At 46.6% G+C, this 27,052-nt stretch overlaps 2 protein-coding genes across 5 annotated transcripts; both read right to left on the bottom strand.

Moving 5' to 3' along the window:
* Positions 1-3,570: 3,570 nt before the first annotated feature.
* Positions 3,571-12,790, bottom strand: LOC146351765 (transferrin receptor protein 1-like). The gene is made up of 13 exons (XM_084845719.1): positions 12,770-12,790; positions 12,516-12,625; positions 12,130-12,269; positions 10,505-10,660; positions 10,326-10,411; positions 10,176-10,239; positions 8,982-9,049; positions 8,514-8,639; positions 8,434-8,446; positions 7,909-8,084; positions 7,329-7,565; positions 6,183-6,323; positions 3,571-4,730 (listed from the first exon to the last, which is right to left on the bottom strand). The coding sequence occupies exons 1-13, from the start codon at positions 12,788-12,790 to the stop codon at positions 4,488-4,490; spliced, it is 1,581 nt and encodes a 526-aa protein (XP_084701845.1). The 3' UTR covers positions 3,571-4,487.
* On the bottom strand, positions 11,664-21,472 carry LOC146351766 (transferrin receptor protein 1-like). Of its 4 annotated transcripts, none has more exons than XR_014789653.1 (6): positions 16,868-17,642; positions 14,711-14,924; positions 14,444-14,584; positions 13,084-13,206; positions 12,527-12,625; positions 11,664-12,269 (listed from the first exon to the last, which is right to left on the bottom strand). XR_014789653.1 is itself a non-coding variant. In XM_084847763.1 (5 exons), exons 2-5 carry the CDS (start codon positions 17,043-17,045, stop codon positions 14,065-14,067), a joined length of 663 nt encoding a protein of 220 aa, XP_084703889.1. In that variant the 5' UTR covers positions 17,046-17,081; positions 20,696-21,472; the 3' UTR covers positions 13,848-14,064. The 4 variants fall into 4 exon arrangements, 1 of the variants encoding a protein (XP_084703889.1); XR_014789652.1 differs by having other exon boundaries at positions 12,450-12,625; XR_014789651.1 differs by lacking the exon at positions 11,664-12,269 and having other exon boundaries at positions 12,315-12,625.
* Between the last annotated feature and the right edge of the window lie 5,580 nt (positions 21,473-27,052).

Consider the following 27,052-nt stretch of genomic DNA (forward strand, 5'->3'; position numbering starts at 1 on the left):
GGCTTACTTGGTCTTCCTCCTCTCCATTTAATCCTCACAACAACCCTGTGAGGTAGGTTAGGCTGAGAGTCAGTGACTGGCACAAAGCCTCCCGGTGAGCTTCCTGGCTGAGCGGGGACTAGTCCCGGTCTAACACTCTAACTGCTACACCACACTGGCTCTTTTGCAGCTCCCATACATCGCAATGAGCTTGCTTGTCCTTCCCGGTGGAGTGTGCCCATTAACTTTTTTTTTAATGATCCAAACTGCACTAAGTGATATGCAGGAACTTCATGTATGGAACTATGGGAGACAAAAGAGCTGTGAAGTATTGCACTCCGCCTCTGTTAAGGACAGGAAAGTTCACACAACGGATAAGAATTTCTTTCAACAGCCTCTGACTACTGAGGAGGAAAACAGATCTCCTTTCCATGCCCAGACTCGCATCTGTTGTATGGATGGAACCTGAGCGGCACGCTCAATAACTTAATCTGGCATTGCTGCTGCTCCAAGAGCTTAGCTGCAAATCAGCCAAAATTCCTGGAAAATAACCCCATGCAGTGAGTGGTGGGGCTGCTAAACTGGCATAACAGGCATTCTTCAGATTTTAAAATCCTCCCTCTGCTCTTAATCCTCACACATTGCAAATCAGGGTATCAGTTTCCCCCACTCCTCTCTGTTGTGATTTCACCGAACTGCCTTTGCACAATTGTCTAGGCTGGCACACAACTGTCCTTGGCACTGCTCCATTCACAAAGAGAAAATGGCACACGAGCATGACGCACATACGTTTGCCAGTACAGTTAAATTCGTAAATGATCTGTATGATATACTACTTCCATTCATCCGTTCTGTTCCTATTGCTGCTAAATTTCATTAGGTTACCCCAAGTTCAATATTTGTTTGTTTATTATTAAGCTTTATACCCCATCTTTAAAAAAAATGATCAGGGCAGCTTACAATAAGATATTTTTAAAAACACGATAAAATAACTAGTACAGAAAAATAAACTAAAAGCAGCAAATCTGTAAATGTGCTGTAAAAGCGGCATAAATATAAGAGCCAGAATAAAAGAGATAAACAAAAATGTCAAACTCTGGGGCAATTAAACATCAGAGTGGGTGCCAAGCAAGTCTCTCTAGGGAGATTGTTCCTTATCCAAGGGGCCACCACTGAAAAGGCCATCATGCTTGTAGCCACCTGCTGTACACCAGACAGTGGGAAAACCTGGAGGAGAATCTCAGATGATGATATCAAAGTACAGGCAGGTACATGTGGAGACACATGAAGGTCATCCTTCAGGAATCTTTGCCCCAAGTCACGATGGTCTCTCTAAAGCTCAAGCCCAGCGCTTTGAATTGGGCCTGGAAATGGACTGGGGAGGCCAAGCCAGAGCAATGGTAGGGGTCCTTATGATACCACCATTCATTTGCATGGTGCCTAACAGAGTAACCAGCAAGAAAACAGATGCCTGCCCTGAGGAGTTTACAATCTACATTTCCCTACAAGAATGCCTGTGCAGTTCAGTTACGCGGATCGAAACTTAATTTCACCGATGAGGGCAAAAGGGTTAAGCCAAAGCCTTAAAAGACGGCAGTTGTCCAGAAAGGCAGACTTTCCCCATAGAAGCCTTTTGCTACCTTGGTGGCAAAGGCGCCATTAGCAGACTCAGCCACGGAGAATTTGTTTCTCCCCTAAAAAGGAGGCTGCGAAAGGATTCTCCAGCTGCAAATGTATTTACTTTTTACTATGTGTGGGAGAAAACAACATGCCAACCAGTAGTATTATAGTGCCATCTGCAGGCCAAGCATGTCAAACCATCGTTTTCAACAATTGCCGGCAATTTTCTGTTTTCATCTATTTCTTGAGACTTAGGGCGCAATCCTATGCATGTTTACAGAGAAAAGGTACAGCTCCCAGCATTCCCCAGCCAGCAAAGCTCTGCATGGGCTGGAATAGCCCTTGATATGGTGAAACCAGGGCCAACTCAAGACCTCCGGCCGCCTGAGGTGGGAGGACAGGCTGCCGCAGGGGCGGCGAGCGCAAGCCACTGCCGCGGGAGGAGCGCCACCCCGTCTTCTGCTGCTAGGCGGGGAGGAGCAGGAGCCTCTGCAGCCCCCCTCCCCCCTGCCTTCCCCCAATACCGCGCTCAGTGGAGTCCTCGCTCTGGGGGATGCTACAGCACTGGCGGTCCCCAGGACCACCTCCCCGCCAAGGCTTTGCTCTCAGGAAGGGCCCCGCCAAGCAAGGCGGCTGGGCTCTATAGAGAGCCATGATAGGAAGCTGCCGGTGTAGCTCCCAGAGAGCCTGGCCCCCCGCTCGCGCCACTCTAAGGGGGGGGGGTCTCAGAACAAGGCGTCTGGTAGGCAGCACTCCAGGGAGCTGCACCAGGTCCGCTCTTGCTGCAGCAAAGGGGAGCGGTTGTTGCAGCCTTTTCTCTGTCTAAACATGCATAGGATTGCGCCCTTAAACATGTATTTAACCACATGCTGTCAGGGGTAGTTGAAGAGGTTATGAAGGGATACAGAGCAGAGGGGGGCAGATGGACTCTGATGTGTTTATACAGCATGCATTTAATAATCCCTTCCCCCTTGAGTCAGAGTGTAAACATGTTGCGTTTGACAAGTTGAGTCTCACATCCCAGGGCAAGTCTTGCAAGATGAACCAACTCGCCTCGGGCTTCAGGAGCTGAGAAAGGCTCACATCATTTCTAAGGAATCCAGTTAACACCCCCACCCTGCGATCAAGTCTGCCAGCAAGGCTGAGATTCAGAGCTGTACCCACGCAAGCACAGAAGAGCAATCTCTAACGCCGATGGCTTGACACTGTGCAACAGCTACCCTAAGTCACCCAGAAGGGGCTCTGTGTGGCTGAAGACAGTTCTGGGCTTTGCCATCTGTTGGGTGGCTGCGAAGTCCAAACGCAGGCCGTACATGCCGTCTGTGCTGTTTTCTCTATGCGAGACACAGCCGACACAGGACAGGGTCACAGCTTGTATTAGAGCAGAATGCGTCAAGCTCCCTCCACGTTGCAGCGCCTCTGTGAGCGGACCTGTGGGTTGCATGCTGCCGACCCCCAAGCTGGATGCAAAAGAACCTTGGCCTAAGATCGCATGAGATGTTGGTGCGCAATTGATGAGAGGAGGGGAGTGACAGTGGTGGAAAGCGCACATCCTCAAGAAAATCTGTTCGTTGCACCAACCAGCCTTGTGTTCCATAAGCGCAAGACCAGGCCTGTTCTTCTCTGCCTTCTTACGACAATACCGGGAGACATATGGGCATGCCAAACCCCCCACTTGCCAGGAGCCTGTTCCTAGTCTGCTTAGGCACTCTCTGCCCACATGCAGCCTGAAAACATTTGGCTGCTAAGCATGTGGGCCTTGTTCAAATGAAAGCCTGAGTAATTACCTGAGAGGGCTGCCACTCCTGTGGGATGGAGCATTTAACGAGCTGTGTAGGCGCATTGCAACATGGCTTTGCAAATGAAGACTGCATCCCCTCCACTTGTGGACCTGTAACAGCCCTCTTCTTGCACAGGGGATAAATTGCCCCAGCCCTCTGCTATTCCTGCAGGTCAGCCTTCCCCAACCCAGCACCCTCCTAGTAGCTTGGACTACAACTCCCATCACCCCCAGCCAGCATGGCCACCGCTTGATGCATTGGTTAGGCTAGCACACTGAAAGGAGCATTAACATACATCTGAATTCATTTCAGGACATTCTGGTGTGTTTTGAATTGCTCTCTGTCAGGGATCAAGAAACTCTTTCAGCCCAAGGGCCAAATGCCATTTTGGAGAAGCTCTCAGGGGCCGCATTCCAGTGGTGGACAGGGCCAAATGCAAAAGGAGCAGGGCCAAGAATCCCAGCATATGTTAGTGCAAAGCTCTTCCAGCCAGTAACAAAGCCTTTGGAGAGGCGTTTCAGCCTTTTAGGATGGGGAAAAAACTGCACAAAAGCCGGGAAACCACCAAATGACTGGTGGTTGGGGGAAAGGGGTGGAGCCAGGAGAAGGAGGGGTGGCCATTGGCGGAACCCCGAAAAACCAGACTGAGATCCCCAGAGGGCCGGATTTAGCCCATGGGCCTAAGGTTACCTACCCACGCTCAAAGTTTTAGTCTGGTTATCTGAAGATGCTCTGAAGGGCTAAGGCAGGGATGGACAGCCTATGTCAAGTGCCCCTTACCTCATTTCAAAAGCCTTCTGCAAACAACAACTCCAGACCTCTGGCAAGAATGAACTCTCCCTTCCTAAGAAGCCTGCTCAGTGGGGACGGGGAGGAAGAGGAGAAAGAAAGGGGTGGCAAGAAGAGAGAGGGAACAGAGGGTGGGCCCATATACATTTGGACCCAGCACCTCCAGCATGTGGCCTCCAACAGGTTATTCCTGAAGGAATATGGCCCTCAGCAGAAAAATGGTTGCTCACCCCTTGGTAAAGGGGACCTTGCTGTGTGCTTTTGCTTGAGGAGGAAGGGTTCCCTGTTGCTGAACCTCAGATTAAGTGCCCTACTTCTTCAGAATTCATTGTCTATGTTCCAGATGTCCCCAGAGAGGGCGTTAGCAGCACCCTGGATTGTCCAGGTTGCCAGGGCGAGCTGGTTCCTGAACAGAGTTTCATTGAAAGCGTTTGGTTCGTCCTTCCGGAGACGGAGGTGGTCCACCAATGCCTGCAGAGTATGGGAGCCGGAGCCAAAGAAGATGTGCCGGAGAGGAGCCTCTTTCGGAGAGACGTAGGGGGAGAGAAAGTGGTACTCCACCTGGAGAAGAGAGACACACACACAGACACCGTTGAAAAGCGCCCTTGGACAAGGAAACACTGGCAGAGGAAATACAGGACTGGGTTTAAAGAGCAACTAGAACTCTACAGACAGGAGAAGCAAGCAAAGCTTGAGAACTCTCAGGACTTTTCAGGTGAGGTCCTGGCATTTTCAGGGGGCTGTAGAGAGCTTTCCAGCCACAGGTGGGGTTTCTTGGAGGTTGCAGATTGGCCTGAGAGCAACGTGGCTTTACTCCAATGAACGTCTCCTCCCGTACCGACCTTCTCACGCACCGGGACCTACTTCAGACGCCTTTCTCCGGGTGCGCTCACCGTTGCGGCGAGGAGGGGGCAACTGAAGTGAAAACGCTCTGTGCTGTGGCACCCCGTTTGTGGAATTATCTCCACCAGGAGGCTCGCCTGGCAACTATGCTATGGGGGGGGGGGCGCACTGGGCAAAGACATTTAATGTTTGGTTTTTATCCCTGCTGAACTGTCCTAATACATTGCCAGGTAATAGCTGAGGTGCAGTCACACTTCCCTGAAGAGAGATTTAGCAGAAGGGTGGGATAAAAGTTTAAATATAAAGACTGAAATGTCTGGTTTGCTCAAAACAGCAAGTTTGCATTAACATGCAGTTATACTCCAATGAAAAGCTTTAAGTGGAAAGCCCTTCTAATCTCTGTGGCGTGCTCTGGGCCCGTCAGACACTCACGCAGCCCCACATCTGCTACGGGCAATTGCCATTTCACTCACACACACACACACACACACACACAACACCCCGACTGGATAACAGAAATGAACCTGCAGGGGATCAGTACCAATGGCCAAGCACCGCAACTTTGGCTGCCTTGGTTTCATGCAGATACCTGGACCTCGGCCTGAAGCCACTAAGGAACCAGAACCACACCATGGCGTTTAGGCCAGAGTCGGCCTGCTCCCACTACACAGGTTAATCCTGGTCCTTTATAACTATTATTGAGTTTCACTCCTAAAGACAAGGGATTTGAAGCAGGGATTTAGACTTGAGGAATCTTTGGGGACTGCATGTAGTTCTGTAGTGATGCTCAACCATTTGTGTTCTCCATCACTGCAAAGCCTTTACCGCTAGCTGGCACCAGTGAGTCTGGCCTTTCACCAAGAGATCCGTTTGTGGTAATACCCCTTTGGCCCTTGGCTTCCTGGCCGGAGACTAGAGGGACCACATGAGAACACAGATGCTGGCCATCCTGGTTTATGGTACCTGGAGATTGCAGCTACGAAGCTGCAATCTCCAAGCGCCATCATGAACTCTCTAGTAGGAATCAATAGGTTCCAACTGGAATCGGTGAGGTTCCTCCATTACCAGCTCCATTTGGACAGGTTCACATCAGCTCAGAGAGTGCTCCCTTGTTCACTCTGCACAAGGTGGGGTGGGGGGAAAGAGGCAGAAAGAAGAATGAAGACTCACTTTCATGATCCGGTCATTCAAGACACGACATGCAATCTTGTTGTTCAGGTCAGTGTTTCTGAAATCGTCCATCAAGGCAGTTGTAGCTCGAGTGAAATCTCCACGGGCCACAAACAGCCACTGAAGGTCTAAGCCCATGCTCTGCAGGAGAGATGATGGTGCCTCAGCATTAGTCGCAAGTAGGGACAGGACCTGACTATCGGTGACAGTCATCAACCATCATCAACAATCGGACGTCAGATTTCAGGGACCCAGGGACCTTGAATCTTCACTCACACATTGAACCATGACAGTGTGCAAAGGAGTCAGGGATGGTGAGTCGCTCGACTCCAACAGAAGCTCGACCTTTGTAGGTCTTGCCAGAAGAACATGCCGCACAACCTATACTGAATTCACGCTTGTGTTTTGAAGACACTCAAGCCAAATCACAAATACATCCCGATATTTTATCCTTGATTGCTTCGCTACACATGAGAAAACAAGTGGCATGGACAAGGGCAAGAATGGAGCCTTCAATTCAGCACCAAGATAATAAAAAAGTCAAGTTACTCGTTAAACTGAAGGTTTATGTAGAATTGTCTCTCGGTACCTCCAGGTCTTCACTCTGGCGGCCTGATATAACCCAAAGAACAGCCCGCTGCAAACCTCCTTTGGAACCAGTAACTGGGCCACATGCTGTCAGGCGTCACCAAGAGAGGTAATATCTTGAGCATGCGCCGGAAGGGGCAGGGCTCTGAGAACACCTCAGATGGGTGGGACAGTAAATCACTAACTCAGGCATACAACAGCAGGAGTTCTCAAACGGGTGGGAGATCAGCAAGTTCTTTCTCCTCCTCCTCCAATCCCCCCAACCCATCCTGAGCAATACAAGCCTCCCCTTCCAGGCCGGCTGGAGCTCTGACGAGGAGCGCTCCTGTCCGAGGCTGAGGACACACTGGGATGTTTTGCTGCTGGCCCCTACTCCGCTACTAGACATGAAGACCTATTCCTATGGAACTTTCCGCTGTTCAAGATGCTACACCTTCCCTGTGTCAGAGGAGTTAACGTAAGAAACTGCTGCAGGCGCTACAAGACCAGATCCCTAACAGAAAGCTTGCAGCCAAAGGTCTCCCCTCCGCTCCAGCACTCTCAGCCATTTCACATTACCAAAAGCTCTTTCCGGTATGAAACTAGATCCCCATTGAAGTTACGCAGGTGGTTATCATAGCTCTTGTAGTCCAGGTACAGCTCGTGGTCATGCGTCATCCGCAGAGCCATCCGACCAGCAATTTCAGCAGCTGTACGCATCATGTTGTCCAGCTGAGCACGTGAGGAGTCGAAAGCCCTGAGCAGGTTGTCCAGGTTATCTGCTTTTGTGCCCAGGTAGGGATACACTTTCCCGCCCTGCAAAAGGGAGAGCAAACCTGAAACATCCATGCACAGTGCTGTGTGTTTCCTACGCCTCATCTCAGTTTCTCAGCCATGACGAATGCTTCACACTTCCTTGACCGCTGAATCGTCTGAGATCAGAAAAGCGGATTCTTATGATGAGTGGTAAGAAAAACCAAAAAAACATCAAAGGCAACAGTAGGGCCATCTCATGACTAGGACCAACCAAAGTGCACAGAAAGCAATGAACAAGCTTTCAGGTTCTTCTGAAAGGGGCGGGGGAGGATAAAACAGTAGGCATGATGCTGCAGCCCCAGAGCCTGCAATCTGAAAATCCTACATTCAGTAAAGAGCTTACGTCATTGAAGCCGAACGAAATGGCTGGGATCCCCGAATACGCTAGGAAAGGAAAGCCTGCATCATCCATACGGAATGGGACCCTGCAAAAGAAACGGGTTTCAGCCATTACTTTTGGCATTTCAGTGTCAGATGTTCCAGCAGTGCCCCGAATAGCTAAATATTCATCCAGACTCACTACAGGTTAGGCAGGGATACTTCTCTAATGTGACGGAGGGAGCACACAGACTCTATGGAATTGGCTGCAGTTCCACTCATTTTTAAGCAGTTCATGTTTCTAGCTGTTAGGGTAGCAACCATCTCAGAGGCCTGAACCATCTCAGAACCCACGATTGCAGAATGGTATTTCTAGCCGGTAGAAGTCTCAGCTTCTCATCACTAGCAAGAACAGCAAGAATCACTCCGAATTTACACATTCTGCAGAAAAGTCTTCTTTTTGATCCGGAATAGGCATTTATCTCTGGTCAGAGGAAAGGGTCTATAGCACAAAGAGTAGAACACAGGTTTTGCAGCTTGGAGGGCCAACCCCTGGCATCTCCCTGTTGCCCAGGAAAGACCCTTCGGCTGAGGCCAGGGGCAACCAAAGACCGTAATAGTGGACTACACATTCCAGTGCCCTGACTCCATCGAAGGCAGCAGCATCTTCCTCTTCCGATATAGGAACGTGGAAGACTTGAAGATGGCCTCTTTGCGGGCCAAGGTGCTATGGAGATTGGCTCCCGACACCTTCACCTAGAAGAGGAAAATGTGCATTTCATCAGAAGCTCGTCCAGGCTACGTACAGTCTTCCAGACCGTTCTATAGATGACCCCTGCGTATTGCCCAATGCCAAAGCCTGCTCCCTTGCAAGAAGTCATCTCCGGGGCGGTGCTCAACGTATGGCAGTGGGGAACGTCTTCAGCTCCAGCTCATCACAAGAGCACAGAGGACCCCAAGGAAGCTACACAATGCCTTGCCTGTTGTGTTGCTGCAGGAGAACAGAAACGGGTCCAGAGGATGGCCGCTGCACTACCCTGCCCCCAGTTTTGCTGTTCCTTATTACTTCCCGCAAGTCCGTTCACAAGTGCTACTCACTCCTGTGACAGCTTCTTCCAGCAGCTTTTTCAACATGGGGCTGGCAGAGAACCTGAAGTCCCGCGATCCTGTGGGGTGCAATGTTGAAGCGTCCATTCAAGTGGCTATGAAGTCAAAGGAGCCATGCAGCACAGGCCCCCTCGAGCTACAGACCAAAGACCCGATTTGGAGAGGCTGCCTTAAATGCTAGCTCCATTGTGGTTTAAAACCCAACAACCTACTTTCCCATCTGGGGGATGCTGTTCAGCTCCAGGCATCCATTCGACTCCCTTGGTCCCCTTACGGACTTTCTCCGCAGTGGCATTCAGGCTGTGGCACGATCTCCCCTCTCTGTCGTGTGTCAGGCAACAACGCTGCACGGTTCTGAAAACGTATGGCTTTGTTTGGGCTTTCGCCCAGCAATGAGCTACCTTTGCGCAACCTCATGCTACTTGAGAGAGCACGAACGTGGGTGGGGTGGGGTGGAGGTGTTTGTTTTTATTCTTTTGTAAATGGCTTTGTGATTTGTTTCAAATAGGAAGTGGTATACAATATTGCTAATAAATGAATACATAATATGGGAATATTTCCCAACTGGGAAAATCTCAGATGCGACTGCGAGGGGAGTTAATAGTTCCCAAGTAATTCCTTAGGAGCAAGTGAGTTGGAGGTCTTCAGTGACTACTCGGGCCAAACTGCATGTGAACATAGGAGATCTGCGACGTGGGGCTGTGGCAATCTGGTTACAGCAGCAGCACTTGGAGGGGGTCCAATCCTTAAGCATCCACCCATCGTCCCCAACCGCGTTTTCCCACCAGGAGGGAATTAGGACAGAGAAAAGGGGTTAACAGCCCCTCCGCTGTGCCCTTGCTTCAAGTAAACTGGCACCCACAATGGCTTCATTTCAGTAAAGCCATCCAGGTGACTCTCAGAGACCTCCCACGTGAAGTGTAGTTTGCCCTCTAGGCACCCTTCAGTCCAGCTGCTCAAGGGCAGCAAGCGTTTTCTGCATCTCCTCCTGTGCCCAGCTCAGGGTTGATTGTAAGCCATCAAGACCTTTTCTACTATGCATTGCGCACAAGACAAACACGCATGGGTCCTAGGACTGAGCTGTAAGCATTTCTCAAGTTTATATCCCCAACCGATACAAATTACGTTCCCAGTATTTCAAGTAATAGCAACATCTTCTCAAAGACAATCACCAACGACCATTACCTGCAACTGCCGAATCCAAGTTGATATAAGCAAACGCCTTCAAGTGGAGAGAGGAGCTGTAGCCCTGAAGAGGGTGAGGAAACGGGGACAGTGAGCAATCCCCCTGGCCTGGCAATCCCAAGCCCATCCCCACCCCAGCGCCATACTTACCTCCAGCCATTCTGTGGCACCAACCGCTCCGAATTCTCCAGCACTCCAGCTGGCAAAGACGATGCTCCGGCGGGGCTTGTAGCCATCTGCAACGATCAGAGGGGAGAGCCGCTCTATCAAGCTCTGCAGGAAAGCCTCGAGAACAGTTCTGGGCAGATGCTCAGCGTCAGCAGCCTTACCAAGTTTCACCATGTCGGAGAGGGCACGGGCGAGCTCTAGCAGCAGGGCTGTTCCAACGCCGGCCTTCACCACTCCATCTCCCCAGGAGTCACGCTGGGCCCCGATCACAATATACCGATCTGCAAGACAAGCAGCAGCTTGGGCTTGCTCACCATCTAGTCATTCTGAGAGCAGGGAGGCCGGGCTTAAAACAGGAAGTCCAGGCTTAAAACACCTGGGGGTGGATCCAGACCTTTCTCCTCTCCCAGGCACTTGGCAGCACAGGGTGAGTTTTAATGAGTTCTGGATTTGTCTCATCGTTACAGCTGATTGCTTGAAGTTGTGTTTAGATATATGTTGTCTTTCTGTAAATTGTCTGTTCGTGTGTTTTCTTATGTAAAGGCCTTCTAACCTCTGTTTATTTTGTTTGTAATGTTTTTAACTTTCGTTAACCGCCCAGAGAGCTTTGGGGTGGTAGAGAAATGTAACAAATAATGACAACACTGTAGATAGGGGCGGCCGAAGTCACAAAGGCCCTCCTCACATGCCGCTCGACGGATCCCCGCCAGCCGCCTGACCCTGTAATTTTGTGTAAATGGCCCCTTTACAGTCGGTATTTTAGTAACAAGCGCCTTTACATAAAAAGAACAAGCTGCTGTTTTGTACAAAATGGCAGCCCGGCGAGTGAGCAGAGACGGCTGCATTTGCCCAACTTGAATACGTTCTGCAGACAACTGAAGGTATAGGGAATACCGTTGACCTGGTATATTTGTACAAGGTCTTAATTCAACTCTTTCATCAGAGCACCAAACTGCAACGTCTGCATCCATTCCTCTATTCCCTGCGAAGTAATTTCTCCCATAAATAGGGTCAACGCACTCTGTGCAGTCAATACAGCTGCGGAGAGCAGAGTTTTAATTTGTCACTCTGTTCACTGTGAACTACCAGTCAAAAGCCACCTAGAACATAGCATAATGGAGTGGTAAACATTTTAATAAACTTCAGGACACAGACTGGGTGGTGGGTCAAGGACCTGGTGGAACGCTTTCCTAACAACAAAAGACTCCTGGGATGTAGAAAAGCTACATCTTGAGAAGGCTACCCCTCTTCCCAACTTGCTACTACGTATAGCGAGAGTCTCCAACCTGGTGCCCACGGGGACCTCTTGGTAGCCACCACTCACTCTTCACCTCCCCAATATTTATTTTAAGGGCTCTTGTAATTAAACTTTAATGTCACCTGAGATGCTGGAATGCTGCAAAGCAAAGTGCCAGCCTCCAGCACAACCTTTATATACAAGAGTGCCAAAAGTGGACATCCTGATTATGGGATGCTCTGCCCAAGGACGTTTGCCTGGTGCCAACATTGCTACTCTTGATGTGCCAGATGAAACATTTTATTTATGCAGGTGTTTTCACTAACTGTGTGACTCTATTAATCCAACCTTCAACTATTTTAAAATGCTGCCTTTGTCTTCTTTGTTTTTTGTACCTGTTTTATGCAATATACTGCCCTGCAGCATGATAGAGAGAAGGGTGCTATAAAATGATCGAATTAGTGAAATCCTTACATTCTCTCGATAAGAGCTGGTATCGGGTCTGCCCATTGTAAGCTTCACTTTAGAAAAACAATAGAGAAAGATTACCTAAGCAGTCTTTCTGCAGCCGAACTAGAAATGGTTTGAACAGGAATGTCGGGAAGTCCTGAAGATCTGACTGGGGGAAACTGAGTATGGTTGAAAGAAGGAAATCCAGGGGTGAAAGGGTCACCTGTTCCAAGGTGAGCCTGCAGAGACAAGAGACAAGGGTGACATGAAAAAGAGAGACCAGAGACACCAGACGAAGAATACGTGGCGCAGGATAGGGAGTCCCCTTTCTAGGCATTCACACAAGCACAACGCAAGGCCCATCACAGCCCTCTTTCCTCCCGTGGAAGTTCCACGTTTGGCTTGATGATCACGCTCACGCGCTGGGCTAGGCAGGCTCAAGGACTCAGCTTGGGAGGCAGCCACATTCATCCATGGCGGTGCACCAGATACGCACATGTCCAAACAAGGCAGTGTTTTCTCCCAGATTCCGGTATTCAGCAGGATCCGGGTATATCAAGACTCCTACGGCACCCCACTTCTTGGTATTGGCCACCTAGGAGGACACAGGGAGAGCTTTCAGGGGCAGAGTTGGTGGGAAAGCGAGCTAGGCAGCAGCTGGAGGTCAAGCAGAACACACAACTTGTGGAGCAGAGATCTAGCAACAATTGCCCAGCACCTACTGAACTCTACAGCTCACTGTGCAGCCAGGGTTCCCCATCCCTGGGGCTGCGCACTGCCATCCCCACCACAGGCAGCTTTTTGCTGGCCCAGGCAGGTGAGAACAGGGACCTGGGATGCACCAGGGAGCCATAAAGCCCAAATTGCCATGGGGGACTATCCCTGTTGCAAGCTTATTCTGGAGCCATTACATTTCATAGAACTCTACAGGGAAGCTTTGAGCACACAAAACTGGCAGGTGGAATTCTTTGAGAGGGAGCAGGAAGGATCCCAGGAATCTTCATGGGTTCCTTTCAAGTTCCTTGGACATGCTGTAATGTAGAAAACTCTTACCTTTTGAGCAAAAGTGATTTCTCCAGCTCTGACAAGGATCACAGTTCCACTTAAGTTGAAATTTCTCTTTAGCAGTTCACTGAAGTCTTAATCGCGGCCATAATTGGCATAAACTGGTTTGCCCTGGAAGAGAGAACAACTCAATGATCCTCCATGGATCTTGCTGCGTCTCACTCCAAGTAGATCAAGCAGGAGACTGAACTTTGATGTCACTAACCAGTGCTTCAGGGCCATCTTTAGGAGTATGCATGCAGATGGGCACAGGGGCAAGCCTCGGCATTTCTAGGTAAAGGATCTCAGGTGCGAGGCTGGGACAGACTGGACAAACCAAGAACATAGCCTAGGCAGCTTCATCTACTCAAGCTCTGCCTCAGCTGGAAGGGTAGCACTGTGGCTAGGAGATCTGACGTGACCCTGAAACCCTTTCTTGATTGTGCCCAGCCCTGGCAAGGCGGAAGGCCATTAAGACCACACCATTACAAGCTATGAGTGTCTTTTGAGATCCGTTGGCGGGACCACAGCGGAAGTTCAATGCCTGAACATTTCCCTTGCTGCTTCAGGTTAGCCCACTTGGCAAGCCCAGCCATCAGAACCATAGAGTTGGAAAGGGCCATTTTGTCCAATGCCCTGCTCAGTGCAGGAACCCAGTTTACAGCACCCCTGACTGAAGGCTGTCCAGTCTTTTCCTGAATGCCTCCAGCACCAGAGGTCCCAATGGCCCACCCCCTCCCAGCACAGTTGGTTCCACTGTCTGACTGCTCTGACCATGAGGAAGATTTCCCTGATGTCCAGATGAAGTCTGCCTTCTTGTATCCAAACACCACTGTTTCATATCCTAGAGTCTTGGAGGATAGAGAACAGGTTGCTGTCCTCTGGTGTGACAACCCTTTACATACTTGGAAAGTGCTATTGCCCCCCCAAAAAACCATCCTGTTAGCCAAAGAAAATTCTTTGTTGCCATAAGACTCCCATGTTCTCGTCTTAAAAGTAGTGTTTCAGGTAGCAATACAAGCCAAGCCAACGTACAGAAACGTCTGCGCTTTTACTGTATGCTACATAGGCATTGGGCATCTCCAAAGCTTCACTTGGACCTTCCAGGGAAACCACGTTTCTAGAAAGAAGGATATGCTAGTCACTCAAAGCTTTAACACAGTATGTTGAATGTGATTAGTCCCACTTCCACAAGTAAGAGCTAGACACACAGTCGGAGCTCTTAGGAGTTGGCCTTTCAGACCTTTGACCTCCCAGGACGAAGCAGAAGTCATGAGTATTTCCAGCCTTTTGGATGACACCATGAAGCTTAGTTTTGAGGCTGACCAAAGCAGCCCTGCTCTTCGAGGACTGGAGGAAAAGCACCCACCTTCCTGGGCTCTGCAGCCTAACGTAATGTTCATCATTCCAGACCTTGTCCAGCTTGTATTTGTTAAATAGGTCACGAATGTCATTGGCCACATTCTCGTCTCCTGTACTGCCAGCCTCATGGAAGGCACTGGAGACTTTCCTGGAAACAGAGGCAGAGGCATTCCAGTCAAGACATAATATGCCAAGGTGCCTGCCATTGGAGGCAGACTCCATTTTGTCTCTACTGAACTACTCTTTTATAAAAGTGCTTACTGGAAAGTGTTACCTGATATTATCTTGGAAGCCTACTACACTGAACCTTTCTGACAGTTTCTGTTTGAGGTCACCCCAGTAGAGCACAGGCTCCGGTGCTGGTTCCTCAGACTCAGGAATGTCTTCCATGAGCTCAGCTGTAGATTGGTCGTTTGAACTGACAGCACCGTCACAACTTGCTGCTGCCTGTATCCGTCCACGGAAACTCAGGTAGCCAATCAAAAATCCTGTTTGTGAATATCAGTTAAAAGGATGCCAGCTTTTACATAAGCAAATATAATATACTGAAAATACTTGCAAAAATTGTTTTTAATTTACGATTACATTTCTATCTTGCCTGTCCTGTCATCCCAAGAATCCTGTGAGATTGCTGAGAGGTTGCTGAGAAATTGTCACAGGCCAAAGGACAAGCCATAAGCTCCGTGGCTCAGTGAGGACTTGAATCGGGGGTCTCTCCGGTCCCCTAGTTCAGCACACCACTCTGGTTCATACGTTTTCAGATGAACTAACATGGAAGACAGTGAGGTCTGCAGTGTGTGGTTGTCGAACCTCTTTCAGTCTGAGGGCTGCATCCCATTTTGGAAAAGCCCTTGGGGGCACATTCCAGAGGTGGGGGGGCAAAGGCAAAGGAGGTGTAGGCAAAATCCCAAAAATATCCAAAATGCCAGCATACTTGACCTTAAAGCTCTAAAAAAGGGTACTGTAGAGCTGGAAAAAGTGCAGAAAAGGGCAACTAAAATGATCAAGGGGCTGGAGCATCTCCCCTATGAGGGAAGCTTACAACAGCTGGGATTGTTCAGCTTGGAGAAAAGGAGAGTAAGGGGAGACATGATAGAGGTCTACAAAATTATGTATGGTGTGGAGAATGTGGATAGGGAGACATTTTTCTCCCTCTCTCAAGATACTAGAACCCAGTGGGGTCATCCCATGAAGCTGATTGGTGGGAGATGCAGGACAGATAAAAGGACGTCCTTCTTCACACAGCGCATAGCTAAACTGTGGAATTTTCTACCATAGGATGTAGTGATGGCCACCAATTCGGATGGCTTTAAAAGGGGGTTGGACAACTTCCTGGAGGAAAGGGCTATCCATGGCTACTTGGCTTGATGGCTATGTGCTACCTCCGGTCCCAGAGGCAGTGAGCCTGTGTACACCAGTTGCTGGGGAACATGGGTCAAAGGGTGCTGTTGCTCTAATGTCCTGCGTGTGGGTCCCTGGTCGACAGCTGGTTGGCCACTGTGTGAACAGAATGCTGGACTAGATGGACCCTGGTCTGATCCAGCAGGGCTCTTATGTTCTTACTGACTGTAACTAGGAGAGGCTTTTCAACCTGTTAGAACTGGGCGCAAAAGAGGGGAAACCGCCAAAATAGTGGCAGTCACCTGAACGAGGGCAGGGGCAGGGACAGGGGCGTGGCCATCTAAGGAACCTGGAAATGCTGGGTTAGGTCCCTCGGTCAGGCTGGATTTGGCCCTCAGGCCTGAGTTCAATACCAGCACTGTGGCATTCTGGCCCGCCTGGCTTCTCATGCCAGGAAGTGCCCGAGTCGGCTTTCAGGCTCTGTGTTTTCCATTGCTGTTCAGCCTGCAGAAATATGCTGCATGGACTGTTCTCAGTAAGCTGTGTTTATTAGTGTTTTTAGCTTTGCACCCTCTGTGTGGTCTACTCTTCATGATACACTTCAAAGACTGACCAAAAAACCCTGAATCCAATATCAAATCATCTCATCATTCCATTATCCATGAAAGAAAATCCAATTCCTCACATCCAAATGAAAGAAAATCCAGTTCCTCGCATCACCTTGACAAGCACCCTAAAGACTGGAGGAAATCCAGGTTCCTTGCAGGCTGCCCAAAGCCCTCCCCTGCTGAATACTGGCAAGAGCTGGTAGCTCTTTAAGGACAGAAAGGAAGCAAGCCCTGTATGAACGTGCATTACAGCAGCTGGAAGCATAGCTCTGTCTTAACACATCTGGCAATTTAACTCATCCCAGACAACCTGGCTAGGAATTTAGTCCAAACCTGTTTGGAAGTGCTCCAGTGAAGTATATTTTTCTTAGTGGGCATTACTCCTCCTGCAGTGATATTAAAAGTTTTTTACACCTTAACTCGATCCCCTTTAATCTTAGCAAATACTGCTGAAGATGTAGGCACAGGAGGCATTGCATTACCTAGAAAGAGCAGGGCTGCTGCCCCAGAAACCATGCAGCAGAGGTACCATTTAGCAACCCTTGGTTTTATTGCTGAGGCCAGGGGGTGGCCAATCACTCCATCTGCACTTCTCACGTCCTGTTCCTCAGAAAGTTGCATTTCCTCATGACCTTTGTCTCCATCCAGCAGCTGAGCCATAGTGAAGCAGATCTATGTGAAGGGCTCTCTTGCAGACTAGGTAGAAAAGATTTGATCAGCGTTGAATGGAAAATGCCATATGTGTGCTGTATATCCAACTGAAGCCAGCTTATGATTGCTGGGCAGGTGAAGTGAGGCCTTAAATTTAACTGGCTGGTCTATTAGGACTCTGTTGCACATTGAGGTATCAAAATAAAATGTGGTCACGTGTTCAGGACACAAGTCGGCAGTTGAAATTAGAATATCTGCTCACTACCCCAGTTTTTAAGGAGGCAAGGAAATACGCAGAACAGGCTCTGATGTGATCTGTAATCTGAAATGAGACATCCCAAATGTTCTGTGGGGTGGATATCATTTATTCTTTATTTAAAAGATTGGTCATTGTCCCAACTTTAACAGAAATCATCATCTTTTCACTTGTTCAGAAAATGGCTGGGGGAAAGCCAGTCTCCAATATTGCATTGTTGTGTATTTATTATATCCTTCTGTTGTTTTATGGTGATGTGAACTGCTTCAGGATTTGTGCAAATGAGAAGCGGTATAGAAATGATTGTGATGATGAGGAAGGTGATGATAAAAATGAAGAGCAAGGAACTGTATTGGCCTGACTCTGACACTCCAGCATTTTCCATGTACCTTTGTACTGTTTTAAGCCTGGTCACAAATCTGACCTGACAATCTGGAACTATACACAAGATTTGTATGGAGACAATTCAGTTGTTTTGACCTTGAGAAACAGAAGTATGCTGGCCTTTCTCACCATCCCCAGAAACTATCGGCCAGTGACTTGGAGGGATTCTCAGAATTGAAAGAGGAATCGAGTCCCACGAAAAAGACTATAAAAAACAGGGGACAGACAGAAAGTGGGGAGGACTTGAAATGATGTGGCTGTCATGTAAGGATGGAGTTGACAGGGAAAGAGGAGAGAAAGGAGACAAATTATTCTATATAGGACCACATTTTTAAGGGTGAAAGAAATGTCCTGCTTTAGGATTTTAAATATTCTCAGTAAGAGAGTGAGAATAAACAAAGAAGTGGGGAATTGGTATGATCTTATTACCTTTAATATAAAAAAATAGAGTATTCATGATGTAAATGTGTATTTATCTGTATATATAATGAGACTTTCATTTTTGCTCCTGAATCCACAACCTAGGTTTGCCAAGTGACCTTATTATTAAGGCCGTGGTCCTCCGTACTGGGGAAAATTATTCATCGAATCCAGATTTTGGTGGATTCCTAGTTGCCCCCACATTCTGGTTGATGAGAAAAATCTGTTCTGGACTTCCAGTCAGAGCCAATGTCGCCCTGGCAGCATTCTGCGGACGCTATCTCAGACAGCTTTTAAAACGTTGAAAACCCTTTTTTATCTTCCCCTGGAACTAAAAGGGGAAGCAAGAGTACCATCTGGATGAAATCTTGGAAGAGTAGCTCATTTTGCAGAGCAGCAGAAGGGCTGGGCTCCAAGGTTAATTTTCCGGAGCAAAACAGCGACTCAACGCTGTTTTGAAACTCCTATCTAATTAGGAGAACACAGGGCTGATGAGTTCCAAATGTAGATTTTTAGTGTTTATGGATTAGAGAATACCAACAATACTTGAGGACCTGCAAAATTTGTTTAAGGAGAAGGATGGCAACATCAAAGGGAAGGAAAAAAGGAACAGGACCACCGCCGACCCCCCTCCCCACACCTCCCTTTGCAAATTCTTCTAGAAGTGATGGAAATATAGAGGAGCTGCTTGCTTTGATAAAAACTTTGTCTCTTCAACTGTCAGAACAGACTAAGAGATTGGATACAATCCCAGATTCCATTACTGCCCTTCAGGGGGATGTGGACCTAATTAATACTTCTCTGCAAAGGATGGAGGCAAAAGTTAATGACCTGCAAGATCGCGTATCAGCTCAAGAGATTACAATGAAAGCTTCTTACAATATCCTATCTACTAGAATCTCACAACTGAAAGCATTTACACAAAGAGCAAACCTACGCATTATTGGCATCAAAGAATTACCCACTGATGTAAGCCTGTCTAAATTCTTGGATAAATTCCTGCATGAACTACTTGCTTTGCCATCTGATTATTTACTTGACATTGAGCATGCATTCTGTGTTCTAAGTCCGGTGCATAGTGTTAAAGAGACTGCTGTTACTGTTATAGTTCAGTTCGCAAGAGTTTCTACAAAAAAATTACATCTTGCACTTGGCAAGAGGGAGGGGAGGTCTTCTTTGGGGGCCAAAACAAGATAAAGTTATGCTATTTCCGGATTACACTAAAGAAATCACTGATAAAAGAAGGCAATTCACTAAGGCGAGAAATCAGACCAGACAAATGAATTTACAGTATCACAATATTACCCTGCCACATTTTGCATTCTCATTGAAGGCCAGATGAAAAAGTTTTTAAATGGCGGAAGCTTGGCCTGTTGGTAAAGCACGGAAGACATCTTCTTCAGTCCCATGAGCTGGGAATCTATAAACAATTATGGCTTGTCGGTTTGTTTGGGTTATAAGATCCGGGCAGTATGCCAGAGATGATTGTTTACATATATCCCTTTTTTTCCCCTTCCATTTTCTCTTAACTCCTTTTTTTATTTTTTATATATATATATATATATATATATATATATATATTAGACACGATATACTGTATATAAAACTCTGGTTTGTGTGTGTATAGAAATGTACACACTCATATATATATTTAGAAATTATACTATCTAAAATATAGATGGTATAAAATATACTAGTGATTGATTTTTTTTCTTTTATCCTTAATAATTTTCTTCTTTTTCTTTTAGTTATTATGAGTATTATTATTACTACTATTATTTTGAGACTATGATTAGTAACATTCCTGGTTGGTTGATTTTAGCTTTTATCATTATATGTTAGCTGAAAAGCATTTTATGGTTAGGGGAAAATTTATAGCCTGTTTCTTTGCTATAAATCTGAGGATATGTTACTGAAATAAGATGGATTAACTAGGCTGTACTGAATTGTAATATTGGCAATGGTATAATCTTTTAAGTGAGTTATACTTGAAGTTTATGTGCAATATGTAACTTTTTTTCTCCTTTCTTTTCTCTTAATACTTTTTCTTGTTCCCTTTGTTTTCCTGTTCATTCATCTTTTGCCTTCTCTTTCCTTTTTAGCTTTTCTGCTTTTTGCTGTGTCCTCAAGAATACTGTAATGTTGGAAACTGTAGGTGGTGATTATGTTGTTAGTATTCTTTATTTCATTTATAAAGATAAAAAGTAGAATAAAAATTAAGTCAAAAAAAGAAAAATCTGTTCTGAGGTGTTGGAAATCACAGCCTCTGCTTTACTCGGATAGCTGAAAGCAACAGCTCCAGTCGCAAAGTCAGATGCAGGAGAACGGCAAACTGTTTGGGCATATGGCCCTTAATTTACACAGGATATGTGAGTTTTAAGGCCCACCTCTGATTTAACTGCATGCAATTTCACTTCACAGAGTCCCGTAAGCAAATGGGGAGTGGGGGGAGGAAGGAAGGAAGGCCCAGCCACAATAAGCTTTACAATACATTTTAACAAGGGGAAGGAAGACAGAGGCACAGTTAAAAAGGAGATGAATATGCATAAATACAGTTCCATGGCCTTAAGCTTAGTTTCTGGGGTGGGGGGGATGTTACCTCAAAGGCCTGATGGTGGGTGTTCTGACTTCAAGTATCAGCACTCTAGTCACTTAAAGCACTCTAGTCCCATCACCAGTGGGAGTCGGCATCTCTGATTTTAGTCCAGAAAATGATTTTGTAAAATCTGTTGTCTGTGTTTCACAGATTGTCAGGCACCTTTCGATCCGTTGCCCACTCATTGATGCAATTGCATTTTTTAACCAGAATTTCATGCTACTTGTGCATTAGCTATTGCAAATTAGTGCCAATGTGCACTTGCGCTCATGTGGATTAGCACCTCCCCCCCACACACCCATGTGAAAAAAATGGTCCGCAAGTCTGCAGAATCCGCGTGACTCAGAAAAAGCAGGTGCTGGATTCATAGAAATTCAGACTCAGCTGAATCCATTGCGGATTTCTCTGACATCCCTAATAAATTCCCTATCCTATCCACAAGCAGGCAGGGTGTCCACATAGTTACCCTACCCAGGCACAGAGGCTCTGGGCAAGGACATCCAGTCCTGTCGCCAGGTGTTCATGGAACGTCTGTGTAGCACAGCCTTGCGTCTGGTCTTTAAGATGCAGAGCTCAAGGATGGACCATGTTCAGAGTCTTCTTTTTACTCTTGGGTGCCTCCTGCACTGGTCTGCACCGACTCTGATCTGTGGTAAAAGGGGCGAAAGGCCCCTCAGTTCGTTGGCTAGCTGATGGTCCAACGAATCAACTAGACACAGGTAAGCTTCTGGATCAGACACGCGTTTATTTGCTCCAGCAAAGGCAGAAGTCTCAAAGAGAAGTCAGTCTCGACTATGAGGCAGTTTACACTTTTATACTGTGCAGTAAACAAGTCACTTTAGAGTGGAAGATAACAGTTTTTAGGCAGTTTGTAGAGGTTTTCTCACAAGCTTCAGGCTGTGGTTAGCAGGTCACTTCAGCATAACACTTCTTGGAAAAACCTTTAGCTGCTGTGGCACTTTCAAGCATGTACACATACCTATCATGCTTTGTGCAGTTGTACAGTGAATAAACATGGGGCCAGTCATGTCAACCTTTTAAGTAGATTATATGTTGTTTTTCTCAGATCTGATCATTACTGTAAAGAGTTAGTTCTGCTAATCACTTGCTGGCCCTCCCCCTTAACACGATTAAGCAATTTGTTTTCCCCTCATATTGCCTAGTAGGCATTTTATCTGCACTCGACACCAGAAAGTGAACCATGGCCTGTTTATCCGGTGACAAGCAAGACCGAGAATGGCGCAGTTTGAAAGAGCAAATTAAAAATGAAACTTTATTTACACGATGTAAGATGTTTCAATGCAGTTTGAGTTTTATGTGGTCAAATTCTTGTTCTGAGCTTTTATTAATGCCTTACCTATGCTACCCTTTCTAATAATAAGGCATCAACATAATAACTATACCTCCCAGGGGAATCTAACCACCCCCAAATCTGGAGCCCAGGGCCCCAGTCCCACCCCTCAGAAAGCCCATCCCCATCTCCCCGGCTAAAGAAAGCCAAGTGCCTGGGATTCCCTCCCTCGCCCAACTGGAAAAGCCACAGCCAGTCAGGAGATGCCATTTGCGTCTCAACTTCTCGCTCCCCCCTCCTTGCCATAGCCTTTAGGAGAAAGGACATGTTAGAACACATCAAGCAAGCAAACATTAAAATACACAATTAAACAACAAGGCAAAATACCCTTTCGTCACAGTCAGTCTGTCTAGGGCATAGAAAAATGGCTGGGAAACAGGTTTTGCGGTTGGCTAAATGCTTACATTCCCCCCCTAAAAAATAAATAAGTAAGAGACTGCTGATAGTCTTAAGTTTTTCTTTTGGTTAGAGCACAGGAGTAGGGGAACTTTTTTGATCCAAGGGCCACATTGGCTCTGGCCAAGCATGCCGGGGACTGCACGCCAGCAGTGAGTGGGGCCACAGCCCCAAATGGACACTTCTGTGTACACAATTTCTAGAGTGGTGGAGTGGTTAAAGTGTTGAACTTGGACTCAGGAGACCCAGATTCAAGTCCCCGCTCTGTCATGAAACTCACTGGGTGACTGTGGCGTTCCTGCCAATTCTCAGTGAGAATTCCCCTTCTCTAAGGCTTTTCTCACCCAAGCAGGAAACACCTTCCCACACCCAATCACGCTGCCACCAGGACCTTTAAGGCTCAGGTCCGACCCACACTCAGTCCTCTATCCATGTGGACACACTTGTTTATAATAACACCTGCATTGTTTCTTTTATTACCTTCCCCTTACATAGCCAAGATTAGAAGGCATAAGATTTGGTTCAACAAATAAACTTTATTAATTACAGTAATAGGTTGTGGAATAATAAACAAGTAATTCTTAATAGCTCTATCAATATACGTTATCTCATACACAGTACTCTAGATCACACTCTCAAACCATCATTTCTCAATTCGTCACAGACCGCCCTCCCTCTCTCAGTTCTCAGTCCTAAAATCCTATCTATATCCCTATCTCAAATCATATCCCTGTCTGACTCACACAAGCACAGCACACAGTTTATATAGCGCATGCATTTCACTCCCCCCTTCACTCACTCTGTCGATCATCACACATAGGCAGATCCACCATTCTTCCTGTGACCCATCCCACTCTCACCGTAGAGATACTTAGAGAGAGAGAGAGAGAGAGAGAGAGAGAGAGGTGTAACTTCACAGTGACTTTGAGCCAGTCACTGACTCTCAGCTTAACCTACCTCACAGGGTTGTTGTAAGGATAAAGATGGAGAGGAGGAGGGCCATGTAAGCCACCCTGGGTTCCTTGGAGGAAAAAAGGTGAGATATAAATGTAATAAATACATAATTCCGATCAATCTATTCATACATATACATCCAGTTCACACCCACACAACACATATGGAAAGGGAGCAAATGGCCCATGGAGGGAAAGACCAATCCCTCCCTTATTTATTTATTTATTTATTTATTTATTTATTTCCTATACCGCCCAATAGCCGAAGCTCTCTGGGCGGTTCACAAAAATTAAAACTAAACAGCACACAATAAAACAATATAAAATATATAGAACATTAAAACCACACTATAACAATATCCCTTATGAATATACAGTGGAGGTGAGGAATAGATTTCAGGGATTAGACCTGATAGACAGAGTGCCTGAGGAACTATGGACGGAGGTCCGTAACATGGTTCAGGAGGCAGCAACGAATTCCATCCCAAAGAAAAATAAATGCAAGAAAGCAAAGTGGCTGTCTGAGGAGGCTTTACAAGTAGCTGAGGAAAGAAGGGAAGCGAAAAGCAAGGGAGAAAGGGGAAGATATATCCAACTGAATGCAGAGTTCCAGAGAATAGCAAGGAGAGACAAGAAGGCCTTCTTAAATGAACAATGCAAAGAAATCGAGGAAAACAACAGAATGGGAAACACTAGAGATCTCTTCAAGAAAATCGGAGATCTCAAGGGAACGTTTTGTGCAAAGACGGGCATGATAAAGGACAAAGAAGGCAGGGACCTAGCAGAAGCAGATGAGATTAAGAAGAGGTGGAAAGAATACACAGAAGAACTATACAGGAAAGGTCTTAATGTCCCTGATAGCCATGATAGTGCGATCACTGAACTTGAGCCGGACATCCTCGAGAGTGAAGTCAAGTGGGCCTTAGGAAGCATTACTAACAACAAAGCTAGAGGAGATGACAGTCTTCCATCTGAGCTATTTAAAATCCTAAAAGATGATGCTGTTAAAGTGCTACACTCAATATGCCAACAAATTTGGAACACTCAACAGTGGCCACAAGACTGGAAAAGGTCAGTTTACATTCCAATTCCAAAGAAGGGCAATGCCAAAGAGTGTTCAAACTACCGTACAATTGTGCTCATTTCACATGCCAGCAAGGTTATGCTCAAGATCCTACAAGCTAGGCTTCAGCAGCATGTGAACTGAGAACTACTGGAAGTACAAGCTGGGTTTCGAAGAGGCAGAGGAACTAGAGATCAAATCGCCAACATTTGCTGGATCATGGAGAAAGCAAGAGAATTCCAGAAAAACGTCTATTTCTGCTTCATTGACTACGCTAAAGCCTTTGATTGTGTGGATCACAAAAACTGTGGCAAATTCTTAAAGTGATGGGAGTACCAGACCACCTTACCTGTCTCCTGAGAAACCTGTACGAGGGTCAAGAAACAACAGTAAGAACCAGACATGGAACAACCGATTGGTTCAAAATTGGGAAAGGAGTACAACAAGGCTGCATACTGTCATCCTGCTTATTTAACTTATATGCAGAGTACATCATGAGAAACGCCGGGTTGGATGAATCACAGGTCGGAATTAAGATTGCCGGGAGAATGATCAACAACCTCAGATACGCAGATGATACCACCCTAATGGCAGAAAGTGAAGAGGATCTAAAGAGCTTCTTGTTGAGGGTGAAAGAGGAGAGTGCAAAAGCTGGTTTGAAATTCAACATTAAAAAAACTAAGATCATGGCATCTGGCCCCATCACTTCCTGGCATATAGAAGGGGAAGAAATGGAAGCAGTGACAGATTTTATTTTCTTGGGCTCCAAGATCACCGCAGATGGTGACTGCAGCCATGAAATTAAAAGACGCTTGCTCCTTGGGAGGAAAGCTATGGCAAACCTAGACAGCATAGTAAGAAGCAGAGACATCACCTTGCCGACAAAGGTCCGTCTAATTAAAGCTATGGTTTTCCCAGTAGTAATGTCTGGCTGTGAGAGCTGGACTATAAGGAAGGCTGAGCGCCGATGAATTGATGCTTTCGAACTGTGGTGCTGGAGAAGACTCTTACGTGTCCCCTGGACTGCAAGGAGGACAAATCAGTCAATCCGAAAGGAAATGAACCCTGAGTGCTCATTGGAAGGACAGATCGTGAAGCTGAAGCTCAAATATTTTGGCCACCTAATGCGAAGAGAAAACTCTCTGGAAAAGACCCTGATGCTGGGAAAGACTGAAGGCAAAAGGAGAAGGGGACGGCAGAGGATGAGATGGCTAGATAGTATCACCGATGCAATGAATATGGACTTGAGCATGCTCCGGGAGAGAGCGCAGGACAGGAAGGCCTGGCGTGCTATGGTCCATGGGGTCACGAAGAGTCGGACACGACTGAACAACTGAACAACAACAACAAATAACAATACAACCACAATAAAACCTAGCAGCAGTGCAGGAATTTAAAATACAGATTTAAAACAGCAAAGCTAAAAGTCTAGAAAGCTAAAATGCTAAAATGCCTGGGAAAATAAAACGGTCTTCACCTGGCGCCGAAAGGAATACAATGGAGGTGCCAGGCAAACCTCACTAGGGAGCTCATTCCACAGCTGGGGTGCCACAGCAGAGAAGGTCCTCCTCCTAGTAGTCACCCGCCTCATTTCCTTTGGCAGGGGCTCATGGAGGAGGGCTGCTGAGGATGATCTTAAGGTCCGGGCAGGTACATATGGGAGGAGGCGATCCTTCAGATAACCTGGCCCCAAGCCATTAAGGGCTTTGAATGTTAATACCAGCACTTTGAATCAGGCCCGGAAATGGACTGGCAGCCAGTGCAGCTGGAAAAGTACTGGCGTAATATGAGTCCCTGTTAACAATCTTGCTGCCCTATTTTGGACCAGCTAAAGTTTCCGGACCATTTTCAAAGGCATTATTGTATTCATGTATCTATTTAAAAATTATTTTAAGGCCACCTTTAAGGGTAGAACTCTTGCAAGATAGTGTACAAGATAAAATGCTATACAAAATAGATACAGTAAAAATTCAACAAACACACATTCAGTAAAAGTTTAATAAAAACAGAGATTACCAATAAAAGTTCAACGAAACCAGACATTATGGATAAACAGCAGCCTAAGAACTATGGAAATGCCCACTTCCATAATTGTAATCTGGGGTCACCACACATTAAAGAGTACTGAAAACTTCCTACCCCACAATTATTTTGACTGAAGAGAATTGTTGTGGATTCCAAAGGAGCCCTCCCTCAGTCATGCATATATGAGATATGTCTATATCTATATCATACAGGCATGACTGAGGGCACTCTCCCTTGAGATTCTCAACAATTCTCTTCTCTCTCTCTCTCTCTCTCTCTACACACACACACACACACACACACGGGGTAGGCAAAACATATTTGGGAGTACACTGGCACATAAACTTCAGTTCCTTCCCGCAGCTACTCCACAAGTTAGTCAGTTTATTATTTACATTTTACTGACCGCAGACTTGCAGAATAAAAATAAAATACATATTGAAAAATCAAGTACATAGAAATTTAAGAACAGTATCATGAAACAATCATAAAGGATCTGATCTGTAAACTTAGGTTTCAAAATTTGCAGCTTGCAGCTGCCCATTCAGATCTCTTTTGAGCTTTTTTGTGGG

This window comes from Heloderma suspectum, chromosome 3 (genome assembly GCF_057233095.1).
Source record: "Heloderma suspectum isolate Gila_16-S chromosome 3, 16-S_ref, whole genome shotgun sequence".
NCBI classification, from domain to species: Eukaryota; Metazoa; Chordata; class Lepidosauria; order Squamata; family Helodermatidae; genus Heloderma; species Heloderma suspectum.